This window comes from Bufo bufo, chromosome 1 (assembly GCF_905171765.1).
Source record: "Bufo bufo chromosome 1, aBufBuf1.1, whole genome shotgun sequence".
NCBI classification, from domain to species: domain Eukaryota; kingdom Metazoa; phylum Chordata; class Amphibia; order Anura; family Bufonidae; genus Bufo; species Bufo bufo.
The window spans coordinates 710,999,621-711,021,035 of NC_053389.1; the positions used below are offsets into that span (position 1 = coordinate 710,999,621).

The 21,415-nt window shown below is 41.6% G+C and overlaps 1 protein-coding gene across 2 annotated transcripts in view; it reads right to left on the reverse strand.

The window, feature by feature from the left end:
- ADAMTS17 (ADAM metallopeptidase with thrombospondin type 1 motif 17) overlaps positions 1-21,415 on the reverse strand; it is a 259,822-nt gene that overhangs the window by 51,881 nt on the left and 186,526 nt on the right. Inside the window, exons 15-18 of one of the 2 annotated variants that reach the window (XM_040414241.1) lie at positions 15,767-15,887; positions 12,735-12,809; positions 8,921-9,001; positions 3,562-3,719 (exon numbers count right to left, since the gene is read on the reverse strand). In XM_040414241.1, coding sequence (XP_040270175.1) covers positions 3,562-3,719; positions 8,921-9,001; positions 12,735-12,809; positions 15,767-15,887 — 435 coding nt within the window. The remainder of the gene's footprint in view (positions 1-3,561; positions 3,720-8,920; positions 9,002-12,734; positions 12,810-15,766; positions 15,888-21,415) is intronic. The other variant, XM_040414242.1, reaches the window with a different exon arrangement.

A 21,415-nucleotide genomic window follows, 5' to 3' on the forward strand; every position in this document is an offset into this window, starting at 1 on the left:
TTTCATATTGGCCACAAGAGAATGCACAATTGGGTGACACTTCCAGTTTTTGGCAGATCAATGTGTCAGCTGTGTTGTGTAGTCTGGGGCAGGGTCAGAACTGGGGGAACCATGAAAATACAGTCCAATCTGAAGGTAACATGTTGCAGAACAAGAGGAGCTGAGTAGATTTGTGACATATTTGTAACATATTAAATTTAATTTGTAATCAACTCTTTGTGTTTCCTATGTTCATGCTCAGTGTTTCAAAGATTTAATGGCCGAATTGTAGCGTGTTGACCAGCTGACTACCCCCTGCTGGTTTATGGCCTTATATTCTTTTCCTAGACTGGGCAAGGTGAGTGGAGGATTAAGGGATTGTTAAGGCTCCATCTTGAGTTTAGTTTTTTTTTTTTAAGAGACTAGAAATGGACCTCAAACCCATCAAAGCTCTGGTTATCAAATGGATTGGCTGGAGGGCAGGACACATCTGATAACATTATTAGTTAACCATCTGGTTGGGCAAAGGAAACAGAGTGTGTTTGCCCAGGAACAGTGAGAGTGGGGACTACGAGATCTGAATGCCGAGCTCCACTGGCAGGAATACCTGAACCACATCTTTTAGGGATGTGAGTTTAGTTTTTATGTAAAGTTATTGTCCTTCTGTAACTTGTATGCACTGTTGTTTACTCATATTCAACCATTAAGTTTAATAGATGCTGTGCAGTCCTGTTGATGGACCCCGGTTATATTTAGTATTGCACTCTACTGTGTAAAGCAGTGTATTGGTTCAGATGCAGAGCGGTAACCTCTCCAGTTGCTGTGCAGTGGGTGGTAATATTCCTAGCAAAGATAGGAGTCCCAGCAGATAAGGGTTGGGTCCTATAATATAGTTTTATAATAGTTTCATAATATACTGGTTAAGGGGAGCCGTGATTTATATCTGTATTGGGGAGATTTATCAGTGTAGTAATGCCAGTTTTCTGGTGTCAATACATTGACAAATATGGTGTTCAGAATGTGCGCCATATTTCTAAAGTTTCTTTTATTTCCGTTAGCAGTTGGGTAAAGTGGGTGACGCAGAGAACAACTTTTCTTAAAAATTGCCTCCACTTAAAAAAAAAATTGTCATTGGGAGACATACCACTGTATTTTTCGGACTATAATACGCACTTGGTTGGGAATGACAGTGCGCCTTATGGTGCAAATGCAAATGACCGCTTCCATTATGGTTATTAGTATGCAGAAGACGCCGGAAGAGTTAATTAAAGTCCTGGTCTGGCTGTACTTACGACTCCCCAGTCTTCTTCCTGGTGCCGCACTGCACATGTCCTGACTGCATACAGCATCAGGACGTAGTGCACATAGGCACGAATTATGACCTGACGCTGTGCGACTTCAGGTCACAGTGCAGCGCAGGCCAGAAGAAGACCAAGGAGCGATGAATGTCAACGCAGTCCGGAGCAGGAGAGGTAAGTTAATTTATTTATTTATTTTTTGTCTGATGGACCTTATGGGTCTGATCTGAGGAGGAATGGGGGTATGATGGGAGTCTGATACAGAGGTCTGATGGAGCTTGGGGGTTCGATGGGGGTCTGATTTAAGGTCTGAGGAGGAATGGGGGTCTGGTGGTGGTCTGATCTAATGGCTAAGAAGGAATGGGGTCTGTTACAGAGTTTTGATGGAGCTTGGGGGTGTGATCTGAGGTCCAAAGAGGAATTGGGGCCTAATCTGAGATCTAAGAAGGAATAGGCGTCAGATCTGATGTCTGATGGAGATTCGGGGTCTGATGGGGTTCTGATCTGAGGTCTGATGACTTTTTATTTTATTTTACTTCTCTATATCTTAGGTGTTTCTTATGGTTCAGTGTGTCTTATAGAGCGACAAATATGATACGTTTTGCTGTGCACACCCCTGGTTATTCTACAGAATTCCCTGAACTACATTATGCTAATACAGTATAATTACTCTCGTGGAAGTCTTTATGAAGTTCCTGTGTGTCATAGGATGACAGATCGTAAAGGAGAGTACATTGGCCACCCTTTGTTTTATGACACTTGCTGCAGCTTGTCCAAATGGGGGAAAGTGATGAAAAACGTGACTTTTTTTATTAAAAGATTTCTGCATAAACATAAAAATTAGCACATTTTAAAAAAATATCACATAGGTAGCTCTTTACTATAGGTTCCTATGATATCTTTTTTATGCTTAGGAGTCCAGTGGGTTGTTATCTGCTTGCACAGCACCAAGGTAAGGCTGTCAATCACTGATAGGACTGTCCACTGGACTCCTAAGCAAATAAAAAGAATTTAAACAACTGAAATACAAGTTATACAAATTTTTTCCCCACAAAGTATACATATCGATCTGCTCATCTCATCCTGACTGCTTGAACAAAATGACAGGTTGCCTGTATTAACAGGTCTATATAAGGCAAGATAATAGCACTATATAACACAGATAAGGTTCTCAACTAGAGATGAGCAAATTTCCGCTTATGAAATTTGTTTGCGATTCGTTTACTGGTAAAAGCAGAATTGCATTATGGATTCCGTTACCACGGACCATAACGCAATTCTATGACGGAATGCATAATGGAATGCCTTTAGAGGCATTTCGTTATTCATTCCGTCATAATAGAAGTCTATGGGCTGCATAACGGATCCGTCCCATTTCCGTTATGCAGGGGAGTCAAAATATGAAATTCGCTTATCTCTATTCTCAACCTTTAGTTTTTGGTGGAGGAGCGGTAATTCATCACTTACTGGAAACTGTAATAGTCTATGATATTAAAGGCTCCTTTACACTGCTGGAGCACACAATTGTCCCCATGCAGAATCATTGTTTACCAGCAGCAGAGTGCTGTTAAGACGGTATGATCTGCTGCCCACAAACAATAATTTAGGTGACTGCCCCATTGATCTATTATCCAATGAATGGCCATGTTGCTCATGCATTGGGTAATCGGCAGCAACTTTAAATGGGCCAATTATTACTAACGAGCGTATATACTAACAATCGTTAGCAATAATCTGCCCGAATATAGGGCAGTGTAAAGGGGCCTTAACTCTTATTACAGCTGCCACAAACAGCACACACCCTGCTATACTGTACATTTTTGTACAGCTTTACAGTGCCAATTTTTGGCCCAATTTTGGCCAAACTTTTTACCCAATGTTAGCGCATGCTATTGCTAAGCCACAACCGACCTGTCAGGGAAAGTACAAAAAGTGTGTAATAAAAATATTTGATGTAAATTGAGCCAGGATTCTAGAACATTTAGCTTAATACATCTCCCTTGCTGTGTTGTGACTATTATGGTAGAAAGAATCTGGACCTACTGAGAGCTATCATTTCAGTGTCAACTGTAATAACCAATCCAGCAATGAGCAAAAAAGATCCCCACTACACAGTACAAATGTAAATGCACAATTATGTTTTGTCAGGCTAAAACCCAAAAAGGAGATGCTTTTTTAGCTGCAAGAAATCAAAAAACATATTCATGTTATTCAGCCTAGACCATCGTACAGGCCTAAAATCCTCAATGAGTGTCTTGTATACAAAGAAGGGTAAATATATTACCATCAGATGCAAAGGAGTTTTTGTAGGTCCCTTGGCAGACATCTTCTCCCAGAGTCCCCGGCGTACATAACGGATGGTGGTCCCTGCAATTTGAAACTCACCAGGTAGCTCAATTTTCCAGTCGCTGTTAATGGACTTCTTAACAGAGTCTCTCAGAGCTGAAAGAGTTAAGCATAAGGTATATAAGATATGATATAAGGTGCGCATATTCCATTTATCCATTTAAAGTCCTCATTCTCATCTACAATGCTCTCCACAGTGCTGCACCCCCTACAACTCTTCCATCATTTATGTCTACCATCCTACCTGTGCCCTCTGTTCAGCTAATGAGTTACAACTAGCATCCTCCATAATCCGAACCTCTCACTCCCAACTCCAAGACTTCTCTCAAGCTGCACCAGTTCTCTGGAATGCCCTACCCCAAGCAATTAGGTTAATTCATAAGATCCACAGTTTTAGGCGCTCCCTAAAAACATATCTTTTGAGTTAAGCCTACTGATCTAACTCTCCTCCATTCACCCCCCCCCCCCCCGCCACTTCAGAATCATTCTTCTGAACCTGATCCATCAGTATCCACTAGTTAGCCAAGAAATTCGATTCTTTAACATTAATTTGTCACGAATAGCTATAAATCAGGTATATCCAAGCCACTTTGCCTTAGAGTACAGCCACACGGACTGGCTGTGCTGCGGGCGGGTTGCGGCGATGCTGAGGTGAGTCGCAGTGCAACACCATAGACTCATTATAAAAAATGTTGCGCAACACATGTTTCCAGTGTAGTTGTGCCCTATGTGTCGCACGACTTATTGTCGCGCAACACATGTCGTCATGTAGCCCTAGCTTAATTGTTGACCTGTTTGCTGCAGGAAATATTTACCATGGTGTAAAGTGACAATTAAGCTCTGGGCACCTTACAGGGCTCTGGTCTCTGTGCACATGCGCTTATTGCAATATAATCTCCTGTTTCTGCTCTTTGCTCCCCAGAACAGTATAACAAATTCCCACATTCTCTTTTCTCATTTTACAGTTTTTCCATCACTTTTTCTGCCAAATTCTCTTCTCTTCTGCTACCTATAGCCCATGTGCTCCTGCTCAGCATCCAAGAGCTGAAATGGCTACAAGCATCAAATTACTTTCTACATCCCTGATTTGTTTGTTAGCAAACATTTTGTTTTCTTTGGCTACTGCAGACAGAGGGGTCTATGCAAGGCCTGTTGCTGGTGCCTGCACACATTTCTGCATGGGATGTGATCTTATGATGAGGATTTTTTTTTTCTCTATTCATCAAAAAACTAAAATAACCTTTAAAATATTGAGCTGGGTCTCAATTTTAAGTGAATGTTAAATTTTGTTTTAGATCCAAGTACCCACACATGTCTGAGTATATCTTAATAGTATAGCCCCAAATCACCTGTATAGACATAGAGTTGCCTGCAGCCACCACCAGTTGGAGATAGAAGATATATCACATACCGTTTTATAACCGAGTTCACAATACAAATAATGTCAGTAAACTCTAAAAGTGATAATCCTATCTCAAAAACTGATGGCAAATCATTGGGATATGTCATCAGTTTATGAGTGATGCGGATCCCCCACACACCTAAGAATGAAGGGGACGCAGCGCTGGTTTAGTGCTGCATCCCCTTCTAATATTTCCCTGTTGATGGGCTCCCAGCCACCCAGCTGTGCAGGGAACCACAGCCAGAACCACCGAGGCAGGGGAAAAACAGTTATAAGCTGATGTTGGAAGCCCCCGGCATTCCCTTTACTCTCAGGATCATTGGGGGTCCCAGAGGTCTAACCCTCACCAATCATGCAGTGCTATTTGCCGCCCCTTTAAGCTTCCCCCTAACGATGGCTGCCTGCATTCAGAGTTTAATCATTTTATGTACTGTATATGTTTAAATCAGAGCTCAAACCACCATAACAATGGTATTTAAAAGAGTGGATATTCACCTCAAGCTTCTTAGTGTCACATGCCCTATACAAACTTAAATATAAACACTGAATATCCTCTCAATAATTCTGTTATACAGTGCCTTGTGAAAGCATTTACCCCACTTAAACAGATTTTTGTGGGTACAATTAAGTAAAACCTGTAATTTATACATTTATATCTTTGCTTTTTCCACTTCCTGTTATTAGCTATTGGTACAGGTTATAACACCTCCCTCCTGTACTGATAGGAGGTAGAAAATGCAAAGAAATAAATGTATAAATTACAGGTTTTATTTAATTTTACCCCAAAAAATATAGGGTATATCAATCTGCTTGGCTTCTCCTGCCATATAAAATGCCGCTTTCAGAATGCATTGCATTTTGTGGCAAAAGGTCCTCTTTAAGTGCAGAATGATGGGGAAAATTTTTGTTTGTTTTTATTTTAGAAAATAACAAAATGTGAAAATGTGAAAGGGTCTGAAAACTTTCCGAATGCATTGTAAGTCATACACTCCACAGAGTGGGGGTTGTATAGAAGAGTGGCCAGAAAAGGCCATTGCTTCAAGAAAAAACAGAAAACATGTCTGGAGTTCACCAAACAGCTTGTGTCAAACACATGTGACTAAAACTGAATTTTTTGGCCATGATGGGAAATGATATGAGTGGTGCAAACCTAACATTTCCTATCACTCTTCAGGATTATAAGAAAGATTGATTCATAGTAAATACAGGACAATTCTTGGGGAAAACCAATTTCAGTCTACCAGATATTTGAGACTGTAATGGAGGCTTACCATCCAGCAGGACAATGGCCCAGATTTAGTAATGTGTCTGCACCTAAAATCTATCTAAAATGTGTTGCAATTTAGTGCAGTTTGGTGTAACCAGGGGTTGTGCAGTTTTGCTTGAAGGGGAGTTGCAGAGCTTTGTGCAAAGTGGGCATGGCCTAAAATGTGCCAATTTATACCAAGATTGTGCCACAATTTCAATTCTGTCTCAAAGTAAGCCAATACTTGGTGTAGAGCTAGGCAAAAGTGTTTATCCCTGCACCACATTTATCATCCAGCCTGAGCCACTGATAAATCTGGTGCAGGGATAAACATGTTTTCTCCATCTTTAGGATTAGCAAACCTGGGCCAGTGGAAGGTTTCAAGGGGGGGATATTAAAACATCTTAGAACAGACTAGCCAAAGCCCAGACCTCAATCAAGCTGAGAATCAGAGGCATGACTCCAAGAATGATGTACACCAACACAATTTAAAAGAGTTGAAGCAGAAATTGGAGCCTGGTCTCTAGATGTGCTAAGCTAAGGCTACTTTCACACTAGTGTTTCTATTTTCCGGTATTGATATCCGTCATAAGATCTCAATACCGGAGAAAAACGCTTCTGTTTTGTCCCCATTCATTGTCAATGGGGACAAAACGTAACTGAACAGAACGGAAGGCTCCAAAAAGCATTACGTTCCATTTGGTTGCATTCCCATACCAGAGAGCAAACCAAAGCAAGCTGCAGTTTTCTTTCCGTCATAGGATGCGGAGCAAGACGAATCCCTCATGACACACAATGCAAGTCAATGAGGACGGATCCGTTTAACTCTGACACAATAGAAAACAGATCCGTCCCCCATTAACTTTCAATGGAATTCATGACAGATCCGTCTTGTCAATGTTAAAGATAATACAACCGGATCCGTTCATAACGGATGCAGATGGTTGTATTATCAGTAACGGAAGCATTTTTGCTGAGCCCTGCCGGATTCAGCAAAGACGCTAGTGTGAAAGTAGCGTTAGAAGGACATACCCAAGAGACTTCTGCACCTGTAATTGCACCAAAAAGCCGCTCCACAAATTATTGACTTTTAGTGGGTGAATACTTATGCACATTACAGTTCTCGTTTTTGTCCTAACCATTATTAGTGCTATAGTAAAAATATTTTGCACATTTACAAGGCATGTTGTGTAACTTAAAATGATACAAACTCCACAAAATCCATTTTAATTACAAGCTATAATGCAACAAAACAGGAAAAACAAAAGGAGTTGGTAAATACCGTCACAAGGCACTGTATAAACTACATAATATTTTAATTATAACACCTTTTCCATATGCTACATCGTAATACTACCAAGTGCTATGTCAAGTCATCTGAAGCCATTTTCATTCCAAGAAACATTTGCATTGTTTTGCTTCAATGTCATTTAATACCCATGTGGTAAGGTGTATGGTAAAGTGCTGGAAGGCGTGTATATTTCGCCCAGAGTCCTCAGATAGGTGAGGTAAATGAAATCCAGTTGTTCTATTCTGTTAGTTTTTGTTCTGGGCTGGATTTTATTTGGATTGGTGGGTAGGTTTGGTAGAGGGATCTGCCAGTCCACACGCTTCCAAAACGGCTGTTTCCTGTAGCCAGAGATGATCCCAGGTCTGATTTCTGGGATCGTTACTGGGCAATAAAAGAGACCTCAGAATGTCAGCCAGGGTCAGAAAGCCTGGGAAGTTAGCTGATCTGCTAGCTGTTTGAGTCTGATTCCCTTTGTGTGTGAACTGCACTCTATAGGTGAGATAGAGACGACCTGTCTAGGTAGTTCCCAGATGGGCAGGAGTTTATATTGCTGTTTATGTGGCGCTAGTGCTGCAGTTTCACCCCACCAAGTGAAGTTATCACTTAGATGCTGTTTGTTAGTTATGTTGAGTACCAGAAAATAAACAGTTTGAACTTTTTAATCTGCTGTTTTTGCTGAAGTCTGTCATTGCTGACCTCACCCTGAGTACAGATATCTACACCCAGTACAAGAAGTTCTCCCAAAACAGTAAGATGAAAGGGCTCATATGAGATTCTGTAGTGTGACTTTCATAAATCTATATCATAATACTGTAACTGTCTTTTTTATGCCCCATCAGTGACCCAAGCATTATGTGATTTAGCAGTACACTCCCAGGACCCCTCTTTCAGACTTCTGCTGCTTAAAGTCTATGGACTGAAATACATGTACTTTTGGATTAAAATCATTTTTACAATTATGTTTTATTAAAAATGTTTAACGGTTTGGCTTATGCAGCTTCTAAGTATCACAGAACATAGCAAGCTGCCCTTTGCCGTTCAGTCAAATCTGTCAAAGAGCTCATCTGACAGCCCTGTCTCCAGCGACTTCTGCATTCTCCTTAGCTATCATCTATTCTCAATTATGATCAAATCAAAGTTGATCAAGTTTAATGTGATCATAATAGAGCTTTTATTACTCAGAAGAACACAGGAGTGGCTGGAGACCAAGTTACCAGACAAGCTCTCTGACGGATTTTCAAGGAGAATCACTTTAAAACCATGGAATAGGTGCCGTATGTTTGCTGGTTCACAGTAACAATGATGTCATGTTTTACTGATGCCTCTAGTTCTCATGATCAGATATCAACATATTTTACCCAGAAAACTATGTGCTGGCTTATCTTCTACTACACGAATCCTCCTTGCTCCCGCGGGGATGATAGCTGCTTCAATATAACCTGCAAAGAAATGAAAACTATGAATTTACTATGTCTGGACAGAGAACACTGATGGAGCCCCAAGAACACCTGAAATGTGAAATGGCTGTATAATGTAATAGCTAGAACAAGCTATAAAATGCTGAAAGTGTACGCTAACCTTTGGACATAATTTTACAGCTGACATATAGGTATAATTTACATATAAAAACATAGTAAAACTGCAAGTATTTTGCATTATGAATGCTGTAGGGATAGAGGGCAATAGTATGTATTATAGCCCAATGCTGCTTTATACACTTTGGAGGCTTCAGAGCTGAAACTCCCACCATTCTTTGCTGATTCAGTATCTGCTAAGTGATTGCTCTGATCAACCGCAGTCAAGGAAGTGTAAGGCTAGGGCTACATGACGACATGTGTCGTGCGACATTTTGTCGCAGCAATGTGGCGTGACAATTTTTATATTGATAGTCTATGGTGTCGCACTGCGACATGCGACGCCATAGACTATCATTATAAAAATAGTTGCGCGACATCAATGTCATGCAACACATGTTGCAGTGTAGTTGTGCCCTATGTGTCGCGCAACTTATTGTCGCGCGACACATGACGTCGTTTAGCACTAGCCTAATCCTACAGCAGGCCCTCTACAATCTTCTGTCCTGATGCATTATATGAACTTGTCAACTGTTTCCACCAATATCAACATCTTAAATTGTGACTGCAGCTCTGGCCGTATCATTATGGGGAAAATAAAAGTCTTACAATGTATCAACAAAGTTCATCAATGTTGTATGACGATTATATCAATACATGAAATGTAAGACTGTGTTCAAAAGTGAGCATACTCTTTAAGCATGATAGAGACAATATAAAGAGGAAGAAGAATGTACATTGGTTGGCATGCATTCTATGAAAAGAAGGACACTTTACAGTGGAAAAGACATACGGGCCACACATAGTGTTCTCATTTGTCTCAATCTATAGGGTCATGAACTTGGTTGGCCGATAGGTCAGATTTCATCTTGCAACCCTCAGTTCTTAGTGGTACTAAGGTTGAGTTATAAGGCTTTCCCATGCTGGTATATTTTTAATTGGTTCTTCCTCTGATTTATTTTGTGTCAGGATCTGTTGGAGGACAGATAATCTGGTAACAGGGCATTGACCTCTATTGAGTATTAAAGTGCCCCTGGGCATAGATCTGAGACCTGTCATCTGTCCTGCAAAGGCACTCAAATACTCTGTACGTTACTTACGGTATATGTTTTGCCCACCTCCGATTAATAATGAAGAGGATCTTGATTATAAAATACTTGTGCACAAAAAGTGATCCACCTGATCTGGTCTATTGATGGGAAACCGGAAGACCACTGTCTGCAGTATGTATGGCCAGTATGAAGAACATAGGGAACATATTATATACTTGAATAGACAATATATGGATAAACACGTGCATCATGTGAAAGTTTATTGGAGGCAAAAAAAATCCATTCCTGAAAACCAGCAAAAGATCAACATCAAAAGGTCTTTGCAAAATCCTGCAGATAGCCAATGGATTTGCACACGAGAAGAGGTCACACAAGGAAGTCAATGTCAGCCCGAGCAAAGCCCAAGATCAGCATAAAATTTCTTTTGTAACTGTTTTGTAGTCTAGCAAAGCTTGAACAAATACATGACATCACAAAGGCTTACCAAACATGCGTGAGAGCTGCTACATTGTAAACAGTCTGTAGATGTTGGGTTTGGCAATGAGATGCTGACGTTGTTCTCATGCCAGACAGTCTGACACTTCGTCTGTCATCATGAGGGATGGTGCTGCAGGCCTCTGGTTCCTTAAGTTTGCTAAGCAAGGACTCAAGAGGACGCCATGGAGAGGTCAGATCTTGGTTTATGCCCAGGATGACATCACAACAATGTTTTTTGACACAAACGTTGCGTTCATTGGTACCAGGAAGCACTGGGACTTCCATGATAGGCCAGGCATGCACGTTCAAAGTCACAATACCTTGCAAGCAGATACTAAAAACACATTCATCAAAGTGTTTCTTCAATTGTGTGTTCTGATTTGACAAAGAGGACAAGAATGACTATTCTGTATTTACTAATGATATTGCCCAGAGACCCACAGTAAATGTGATATGAGCTATAAAGAGTTAAAGAGGAAAAGTCTAGGCAGGTGTAGTGACTGTTACAGTATGGTTTCTACACTTTAGCAGCTTGTTACTATTGTAATTATGACATTTTATTCCCTGTGTCAGCCATATGTAAATGACCTGGTTTTACTTAGTTGGTAGATACACACAACCATGTGATAGCTAAACTCCACCATTATACAATTTCAATGAAAGCTCATCATTTGAATCCGATGGAGTTGGGTTATTAGTGCAAAATTATATAATAATTGATGTTTTTTGTTTTTGAACTAAAATTGTGACTTGATAACAGATTCTTTAGCTTGGAACTGTTCATTTTTTAATCAGCACTTTAACTCTTTTTAACACTTAGGGCTCATCTGTCTAATGGACCCCTAGGCTGCCATATGGGGCCTCTAAGCGTCTAGAGGAGACTACCTCTGTAATATGGCACGCCACACTCTGTCTTAGCATGGACTTAAAGGGGTTGTTCTCACCTGAGGGGCCTTTCAGGTAGACCCCCGATGTGGCCGGACCTGCAGAGGGCATCATACTTACCTAATCCCTGCTGCTTCGTTCCCCCGTAGCCAAAGCAGTTCTCTCCCTGGCAACATCCGGTTTCACGCCAATGACTGGCCGCAGATGTGACATGTTCTCCATGTGTCCAGTGACTCAGTGACATGACGCATGGGGGAACTCGTCACCACTACAGCCAGTCATTGGCTGCAGTGGCCAGGTGACCCACTTCAAACTGGGATGTTAATGCAGGGAGAAGGGACAGCTTCAGTGGCGCTGGGGCAACGAAGGAGCCAGAACCCAGTGGCGGGTATTAGGTAAGTATGATTCCCTCTGCACGTCCAGCCATGTTGGGGGATCTACCCAAAAGACCCTGAGGGGTGAAAAACCCCTTTAATATGAATATGAGAAAAAAAAAAAGCTGTGTGCCTCTGTATAAAGCAGACTACAGACCCATAAAAGAGCCATGTGCATAAGGCCTATGTCTGCCTCTTAAATCAATAATCCTTACCTCTTTGAAGTAACACTTTGATAAATTGTTATTTACATGACCAACCAATTATGAAAGGAAGCGTCTCAACCCCTTCATTACCAGCAAGCATTTACTATACACTCTGCTATGACCTATGCGTCTTAGTATATGGTGAGATATTTCATATAGGGGTCCTTTCTTAGCAATGTGTTCGCATCTTGAGGACATAATAATGAAATAATAACATTTATTATTCACTGTAGAAACTATGCAAAGTCTTATCAGATATTCCTCTGCATGGGGTATTAGGCCGGCGCTGGCGTCTGTCCAGATTTGTTGGACATGTGATTCTATTTTCTTTGCAATTGAGCGATAATTGTTCATACTGATATCATAGGCAGGTTTTCCATCCCGTCTGCGAAGTCTGACAATGTAACGGAGTGACCAAGCAGGGAAATGTAGACTCTGCCTAGTACAGTCGTTTGTAGTACTTTTGGGAATGAAGGGGTTAATTGCCGTGCACAAGTGATGGAAACCATTGACACTTTGCAGTTCTTGTAAAAATGACAAATCCCAAAGAAACACCAAGCAAACACCAAGCAGAGGCACCACACAATGACCACACCGCTCTTACATGTGAAACACTTGGGAACGGTCTTTGGCTTTGGCATGACACATGTGGAAACCTTCTTACAATGACTACTGCTGACTGGGGAACACAAATGGTTCATAAAGTCACAATGTGACAAGCAGATACCTGATACGGTCACTACTTCTAAGCTGGTGAAGATTTGGATTGGCTGAATATTGGAAGATAATGCACTGTGAAACTTTGCAAAACAATATCTAAGTACTGTTTGTCATCGAAGAGACCTGGAAACTTATTTTAGAGAAAGTTCCATGGGAAATATATGCACATTAGCTCATAGCTGTAGACAGCCCTGTTTCTGGGTTCTCACCGGTACAGATCCAGCACAGGGGAGTACTGGTTCTCTTTGAGAAGATCCAGTGATGTATGGAGAATTAGTCAGTAATGCTTCATGTGAAAAAGTTTGCAAAGAAACCTAAACAATGTCTGTCAACAGATGGGCATCGCTGTACTCGGCCAACTCTGACGTTCCCATAGAGAATGAATGGATCGACAGTGCGCACACACGACCTGTCCCTCCATCAGAATGGGGGCAATGGGACCACCAATCTCGTGATCGGACCCCCCCCCCCCCCCCCAGTGATCATCTAGTTATTCCCTATCCACAGGATAACTTGAGAACTTGACACAGCCCCTTTAAGATGTTAAGATGAAATTACTATTCTTGAGCATCTTTTCTTATATCTCTATGTTGTGCCGTTCCTCTAGCATTCCTGCTGGAAGTTTAGGAATAAAGGTATAACTGGGTGTTACTAGACACTGTCCAATCAGGGCTGGCTATGGCAGACTGCGCTGGACCCCCCCACAACTGGTAACACCCAGCTAGTACTTTTATTCATAAACTTCTAACAGGAATAAGGTACGGCACAACATAGAATAGTTGCTCCAGAATTTTTATTCCATGGGGAATGCAGGCAGCTATTAAAACACACACTGGTCACTGATCAAACACTGACTGTGTGAAAGCAGCCTTATCCTGGGCCATAGGTCACCTTCAGTGGTGCCTGGTGGCAACTTTTCGCCGTCTCCCTATTGAATAAGCTTGTTCGGCTGATATACAGTCAGGTCCATAAATATTGGGACACCGACACAATTGTAACATTTTTGGCTCTATACACCACCACAATGGATATGAAATGAAACAAACAAGATGTGCTTTATCTGCAGACTGTCAGCTTTAATTTGAGGGTATTTACATCCAAATCAGGTGAACAGTGTAGGAATTACAACAGTTTGCATATGTGCCTCCCAATTGTTAAGGAACCAAAAGTAATGGGACAATTGGCTTCTCAGCTGTTCCATGGCCAGGTGTGTGTTATTCCCTCATTATCCCAATTACAATGAGCAGATAAAAATCCAGAGTTCATTTCAAGTGCGCTATTTGCATTTGGAATATGTTGCTGTCAACTCTCAAGATTAGATCCAAAGAGCTGTCACTATCAGTGAAGCAAGCCACCATTAGGCTGAAAAAACAAAACAAAGCCATCAGAGAGATAGCAAAAACATTAGGCGTGGCCAAAACAACTGTTTGAGACATTCTTAAAAAGAAGGAACGCACTGGTGAGCTCAGCAACACCAAAAGACCCGGAAGACCACGGAAAACAACTGTGGTGGATGACCGAAGAATTCTTTCCCTGGTGAAGAAAACACCCTTCACAACAGTTGGCCAGATCAAGAACACTCTCCAGGAGGTAGGTGTGTCATAGTCAACAATCAAGAGAAGACTTCACCAGAGTGAATACAGAGGGTTCACCACAAGATGGAAACCATTGGTGAGCCTCAAAAACAGGAAGGCCAGATTTGAATTTGCCAAACGACATCTAAAAAAGCCTTTACAGTTCTGGAACAACATCCTATGGACAGATGAGACCAAGATCAACTTGTACCAGAGTGATGGGAAGAGAAGAGTATGGAGAAGGAAAGGAGCTGCTCATGATCCTAAGCATACCACCTCATCAGTGAAGCATGGTGGTGGTAGTGTCATGGCGTGGGAATGTATGGCTGCCAATGGAACTGGTTCTCTTGTATTTATTGATGATGTGACTGCTGACAAAAGCAGCAGGATGAATTCTGAAGTGTTTCGGGCAATTTTATCTGCTCATATTCAGCCAACTGCTTCAGAACTCATTGGATGGCGCTTCACAGTGCAGATGGACAATGACCCTAAGCATACTGCAAAAGCAACCAAAGAGTTTTTTAAGGGAAATAAGTGGAATGTTATGCAATGGCCAAGTCAATCACCTGAGCTGAATCCGATTGAGAATGCATTTCACTTGCTGAAGACAAAACTGAAGGGAAAATGCCCCAAGAACAAGCAGGAACTGAAGACAGTTGCAGTAGAGGCCTGGCAGAGCATCACCAGGGATGAAACCCAGCGACTGGTGATGTCTATGCGTTCCAGACTTCAGGCTGTAATTGACTGCAAAGGATTTGCAACCAAGTATTAAAAAGTGAAAGTTTCATTTATGATTATTATTCTGTCCTATTACTTTTGGTTCCTTATAAAGTGGGAGGCACATATGCAAAGTGTTGTAATTCCTACACCGTTTACCTGATTTGGATGTAAATACCCTCAAATTAAAGCTGACAGTCTGCAGTTAAAGCACATCTAGTTAATTTAATTTCAAATCCATTGTGGTGGTGTACAGAGCCAAAAATGTTAGAATTCTGTCGATGTCCCAATATTTATGGACCTGACTGTAAGTCTACATGCATGTTCATGGAAGAAATACTGTAACTGATGGCCATCAACTAACTCATGTATAAAGACCGTAAGTTCATCTCTGCTACTTTTACATCTTATTACATGTTATTAGTCTGTGTAGCGGATATCTACCTTTCTATTCACATTTGCTATATTGCTGTTGTGTACTGGATTACCAATAACTAATTGTAACAAGTTTAATATTGAGAAAGGTTTGATATATATTTGCACTTTTTTAAATCAATCTCCCCAAATGTGTCCTTAAACAGTAGGTGGCTATCAAACGCTGACAGCATCCGTGTTACTTACTCACCCATCCCCTTGGTGTGGTTGAAGTCCCCTTTGACAACTTTGCAGGTTTTGCCATCACCGTTGCAGACCCCACAACGATCTTCTTTTGCAGTTGAACCGATAATCCCATCACAGCCGATTTTCTAAAAGAAAGATAAGCTGTTACAAATGGATCTTATTTGGAAGAGGCACAATGTGACATACGGACAACTGAAAGGAGCCTTGTTAAGTTAGGCCTCATGCACATGACCGTGTTTTCAGTCTGCATCCGATTCGCTTTTTTTGCGGATTGGATGCAGATACATTCATTTCAATGGAGCTGCAGAAGATGTGGACGACACAGTTTGCTGTTCACATCCGTATGTCCATTCCACGACTCCGCAAAAAAAAAAAAAAATCCTATTCTTCTCCATTTTGCAGACAATATTAGGCATTGTGACATAGTGCGGGACCGACCTGCAGAAGGGGAAAATGCAGGATGCACATGGCTGATATCTCAGATAAAGTCGTGTCCATGAGGTCTTAAAGGGAATGCATCACCTATGTTTCTTGTGCTAATTAAAGCCAGATAGTGAAATCTTTCTAGGCATGATTTGTGACCTGTGCAGAAGTTACTACACAGGGGGGAGAGTAAGATAATTTGGGACCATCACCTATTGTGAATGGTGGATTCTGTTTTATCTATACATAGGTGTTATCTGTCATTGCAATCCTGCCTGTGATAATAATGAGATGATTACTGAGAAGTGATCTCTATAGAACAGAAAGTCTCAACATATTATTAGGCTTAGTGGCCAGAGTGAACACTGCAGGACCTCTCCAAAAATTCTTATTACTTATGTTTAACATAAAAATGGTACTGATCCAGCAATGTTTATGCAAATGATAGAGGAGAGAAATTATTTTGTTATTATAGTATTGAGTGAGAGTGAGGGCTAGCAACAATAGGTGTGGATGCCATCTTATTACTTAATGTCATATTTGACACCATGTACTGAACGGTTTTTGTACGGATGCGCCAACTGTATCTGGGCCTCCTTCCGTTTACTCTGTACTCCGCTTGAATCTATTTAATTATCTTTTATCTATAACCCCCTGATGATCCCACACCGTGGGGGAAACGCGTTGGGGGTTTACCACGGGTTATTTCTGTGGCATCTAGAGCTATCTTACCTAGGAGTTTTTTGTAGTTTTGTAATTGGATGCACCGTGTACCTGATGATAGACCCTATCGTCGGGGCCGTATACACTGTGCTTTTTTATCATTTTTTGTTTTGATCCTCTCTGTCCATGCCCACACCAGCCCAACATCCTGTACCATACCTAATAGCCATCCCCTTAGGGTTGTACAGGAGTTGTTAGCCAGGTTGGAGGACAGGGGGGCTCCACCACTAGGAGCCGCCTCTGGGCTTAGGGCCTAGCTATAGTATATGTCAATAGGGTCAGTTACCCCACTCCCTAACAGTTATATGGTTGGCCTGGTGTGCGCCTGGACATATAAAGGATAAGATTTTGTAATTTATTAATAAATATTTACCTATAGATTAGTTAGGGTTATGCTTCATCTGGACTACTATGTGGATGCCACAAGGCCTGGTAGATTAAAGAGCTACTTTACTGTGTGTACTCTACACACAATTCCATTTAATTTACTAGAGAATGGTGTAACTACCACATTTCTAAATCACTTCATATAAAAAAAATATGCCTGCATCCAACAGAAAAAAACGGTTATGGCCACTAGGGGTCTCACTTCCACCTAAATTGCGGTCCACTGCCTGTTGTCAGGCAAGATCAGTCCTTAGTAACAGAGACACAGAAGACAGTGGGGAAGAAGTGGGGTCGTGTCAGAGCTAAGATCCGGAGCCTGATAACAGAACTGCTTTTACACAACTCCTGAAGATTTATGAAAACTCAGGTACATTTTAAAAGGTGTCCAAGATTAGAAAAAAGGGTCTTTTTCCCAGAACAGTGCCATATCTGTTCTACAGAGAAGATGATAGGGAAAATGGCAGAACAAAAAACACACCTTATCTAGTACATGCTATGTTTTGAAAAAGAAAAAACCACTGACCCAAAATAAAATAAAAAGCCACCAAATCGGTATAAACAAAAAAGCATTTTTGCATCCACATTTGGATGGGGAAGGGGGTGAACAAACACCAGGGAAATGTAGCTTTTGTTCCCCCCAAAAATTCTGTGTGTGAAACCCCCCTAAAGACCATCTGTCAGCTCTCCCTTTCTCTTCCCCATAAATTAATGAATAAATTGACAACAAGGTGTTACCCTTCCCCTTGTCCTCTTGTCCCTACACCGTCTGACACTGTCAGCACTGATTGGACAGTGTCTGAGAGTGGTACCCTCAGTTCTCAATTTATGCATACATTTCTAGCAAGAATAACAGAGGAAAGCTCATTGCAGTGTGCTAAGAAATGAGGCCCCAGTATAAGAACGGAATGGAACGCATTTTGGAGCCTTCCGTTCTGTTCAGTTACGGTTTTTCCCCATTGATAATGAATGGGGACAAAACGGAAGCCTTTTTTCCACTATTAAGACCCTATGAGGGAACTCAATACTGGAAAATATTAACGCTAGTGTGAAAGTAGACTTAGTTTTCTCCCTAGAAGAAAACTGCCAATCTGGTGGGTGAGGAGAGAGGGAGCTCATGAATAACCAGGACTCTTCTCAGGCAGCGGGGACTCATTTGCAGGCCTAGGCTGCTTTGATTATCCTGCCTGTTCTCTGCAACCACTTAAAGAAGACCTGTCCCCGCTCCTGACCTGCCTGTTGTAATAGCTTCATGTATTACCCATGTAATAACAATTCTGGAGCCTCTATTCTTATGGCTCTATGCTGTGCAATTCCTCTATTATTTCAACTAGAAGTTATGAATTGCTAGCAGTCTGCAGTAAGGGTATGGAGGGGGGGGGGGGGGGGGGGGGTGTACCTGCACAGACTCACTCTATCCAATCAGTGCTATTGTTAGACTGTGCAGGTACACCCCCCCCCCCCAACTGGTTACTACCCCTCTGTACCCTTACTGCAGACTGCTAGCAATTCATTCATAACTTCTAGAAGAAATAATAAAGGAATGGCACAACATAGAGTCATAAGAATAGAGGCTCCAGAATTGTTACATGGGGAATCCATGTAGCTATTAGAACAGGCATGTCAGGAGTGGTGAAAAGTCCTCTTTAATATTAGCTTATCAGTGACAAACCACTGAAAGCAACAGGTTTGTCACTACTATATGCTGTTTTCCCTTTAAAGAGAACCTGTCACCAAGAAAATGCTAAGTAATCTGCAGGCAGAATGTTATAAAGCAGGAGGAGCTGAGCGGACTAATATATAATTTTATGGGAAAAGATTCAGAACAACATCTAATCTACTCATTTATATCCATTCTCATTCTGGGCTTTGAAGTTGAGGAGGCGGTCCTGTCGGTGATTGACAGCTCTCTCTGTATACACAGTCATAGAGGGAAGGCTGTCAGTCACTGATAGGACCGCCTCCTGGAATACAGAGCCCAGAATGAGCACGGCTATAAATGTATAAAATACAAATTATACTGAATCTTTTCCCATAAAACTATATATCAGTCTGCTCAGCTCCTCCTGCTCTATAACATGCTGCCTGCAGCTCAGACTTTATGTTCAACCTGACAGGTTCTCTTTGACTTATAATCCCATACTTGTGGTGTCAGGCTCTGCATTATGCAGAGCAGTATGCTATGTGGTCAAACCTTAGTTTGCCGGTTATGTTCGGGTTACTATTTCTCTTGATTTTGGAGGGTATGCATTGGGGAGTCTAAAACAAAAAACTCAAAATGTCTGGCATTGAAACAACCAAGGTAGTTAAGAGCGGATGAAAAGACGGCTTTGTGATTTGAGACTCAATGGTCTGTAAGCAGTTTCAGCTGTCAAAATAACATAAAGATAGGAGAAAATGAGCTTAACGTGTCCATTTTAGAGTGCGGTGCTCAGGGACGGTGGTGGTCGCCCCTTAATACTAATTTAATGAGGAAGCAGGCTAGGAAAGAAGAGCAGAGCATGACATGAGGGAAGTTGATACCATCTCTCCATAATACTCTAAGTACACACAGGCCAGCTGGGAAATGGAGGTTCAATGTTACTGTAATCAAGGTGATATGGAGAGGGGCCTCACAGGGATTCAGGTCGACGACTAGCCAAGACAGCTTAACTGCAACTCTTAACCCATTTCCCACAGGGATCACACTCATCCAGTCTACTGTCATGCCATAGGGGATGCATTACGGTGCTGATCACCTTTCACAGGCACTTCCAGGAGATTACAGGTTAAAGCAATGGCAGCAGGGGAGTAATATCTGGAATTAGGCACAACAGTGTCGGCCCAGTTACTGTGGTTTTTACAGAAAACAAGGTTAATACGTCAACCCAAATCAAGTCAGAAACGTCTCAATAAGTTGACGTAGTTACTAATGTCTCCCACATGTTGCTGTATTAATGTTCCCTCACAGGGTGATTTACCCTTATGGATGCCAGATGTTACGTCAGGGACTGTATTTTCCGATGTTAAGTAGTAATAATATAAGGGAAGGCTACTATGCATTTTAGGTATATAGAGGATCAGTGATCACAATAAGGTGGTAAAGTGGTGGATGGCAGGTATGTGTTACTGAGGCTTCTTGTCTTGGGGGGGGGGGGGGGGGGGGGGGATTTAGGACCGGTGATGCTTTGTCACTGTGTCGGGTCCAGGACTTAGGAGTGAATGAGGAACCAGGGTGGGAAGGTCGCTCCCATACTCCTGTCTACCTGAACAGGAGACCAGGTGGATGATGAAAGGCAAACTGCCCAAGAAAGCAGAAGAAAAGTATGTGAGCCTAAAATCATCACTATGCAAAATGAACTGGATCTGCAAACTGGGTGACAAGCACTGGATTTTGAGTTTCCGGTATGAATCCCGACAATAAGGACCTTTAACTTCTGATTTTGTTGCTGCAGTGAGCCTGTGGAAGTTGCTCTCTTTGGCATGCATATAATAAACCCTGGACAATTGAACTTCCTAATTTGCTGGTACGTGTCTGTCTGTGTGACTACTATACTGTGTCTGCTGGGTCCCTTCTCACAATATAAAGGATTTCTATTGAAATTGGTGCGCTCAGATTTCCATAGATTCCCCAGGTGTCAATCCCGTGCATCATAAAGATCATGTTATATGTCTCTCTGTTTGATCAAGAATGTTGCAGTGATGATTAGATTAGTTCCTGTTAAGTTCACAATAGCATTTCTTTTTTTAAATTAACAAAGGGTTAAGAAAACGAATGCAATTAATCCATCAGTCTTTCATCCCACTTTCCTTTTAATTCATTCCATGTAAATGCTATGGTACATTTTCCTGAAGTCTTCCAGAACTATATAAACACATTTTACATTAAAGTGACTCTTCAGTTCTGGTAAAAAATAAAAAAAAAGTGAAATGTGAAATAACAGGGGAGTGTATGCAGTTATCCAGCAGATCACTGCTAAAAGGGTTAGTCTACCAGTAAGGGTTAATGTACTTTCCCATGCCATTTATGTGATTGGAAGAGCTGAACAGGGAAAACAGTTTAGTTCTTGTGCAGCAGGAAGCTTGGACCGTCCCCCTCTGAGCCAGGCTGGTCTAGGCAGCCGAAGTGTCAGGAGCTGCATGT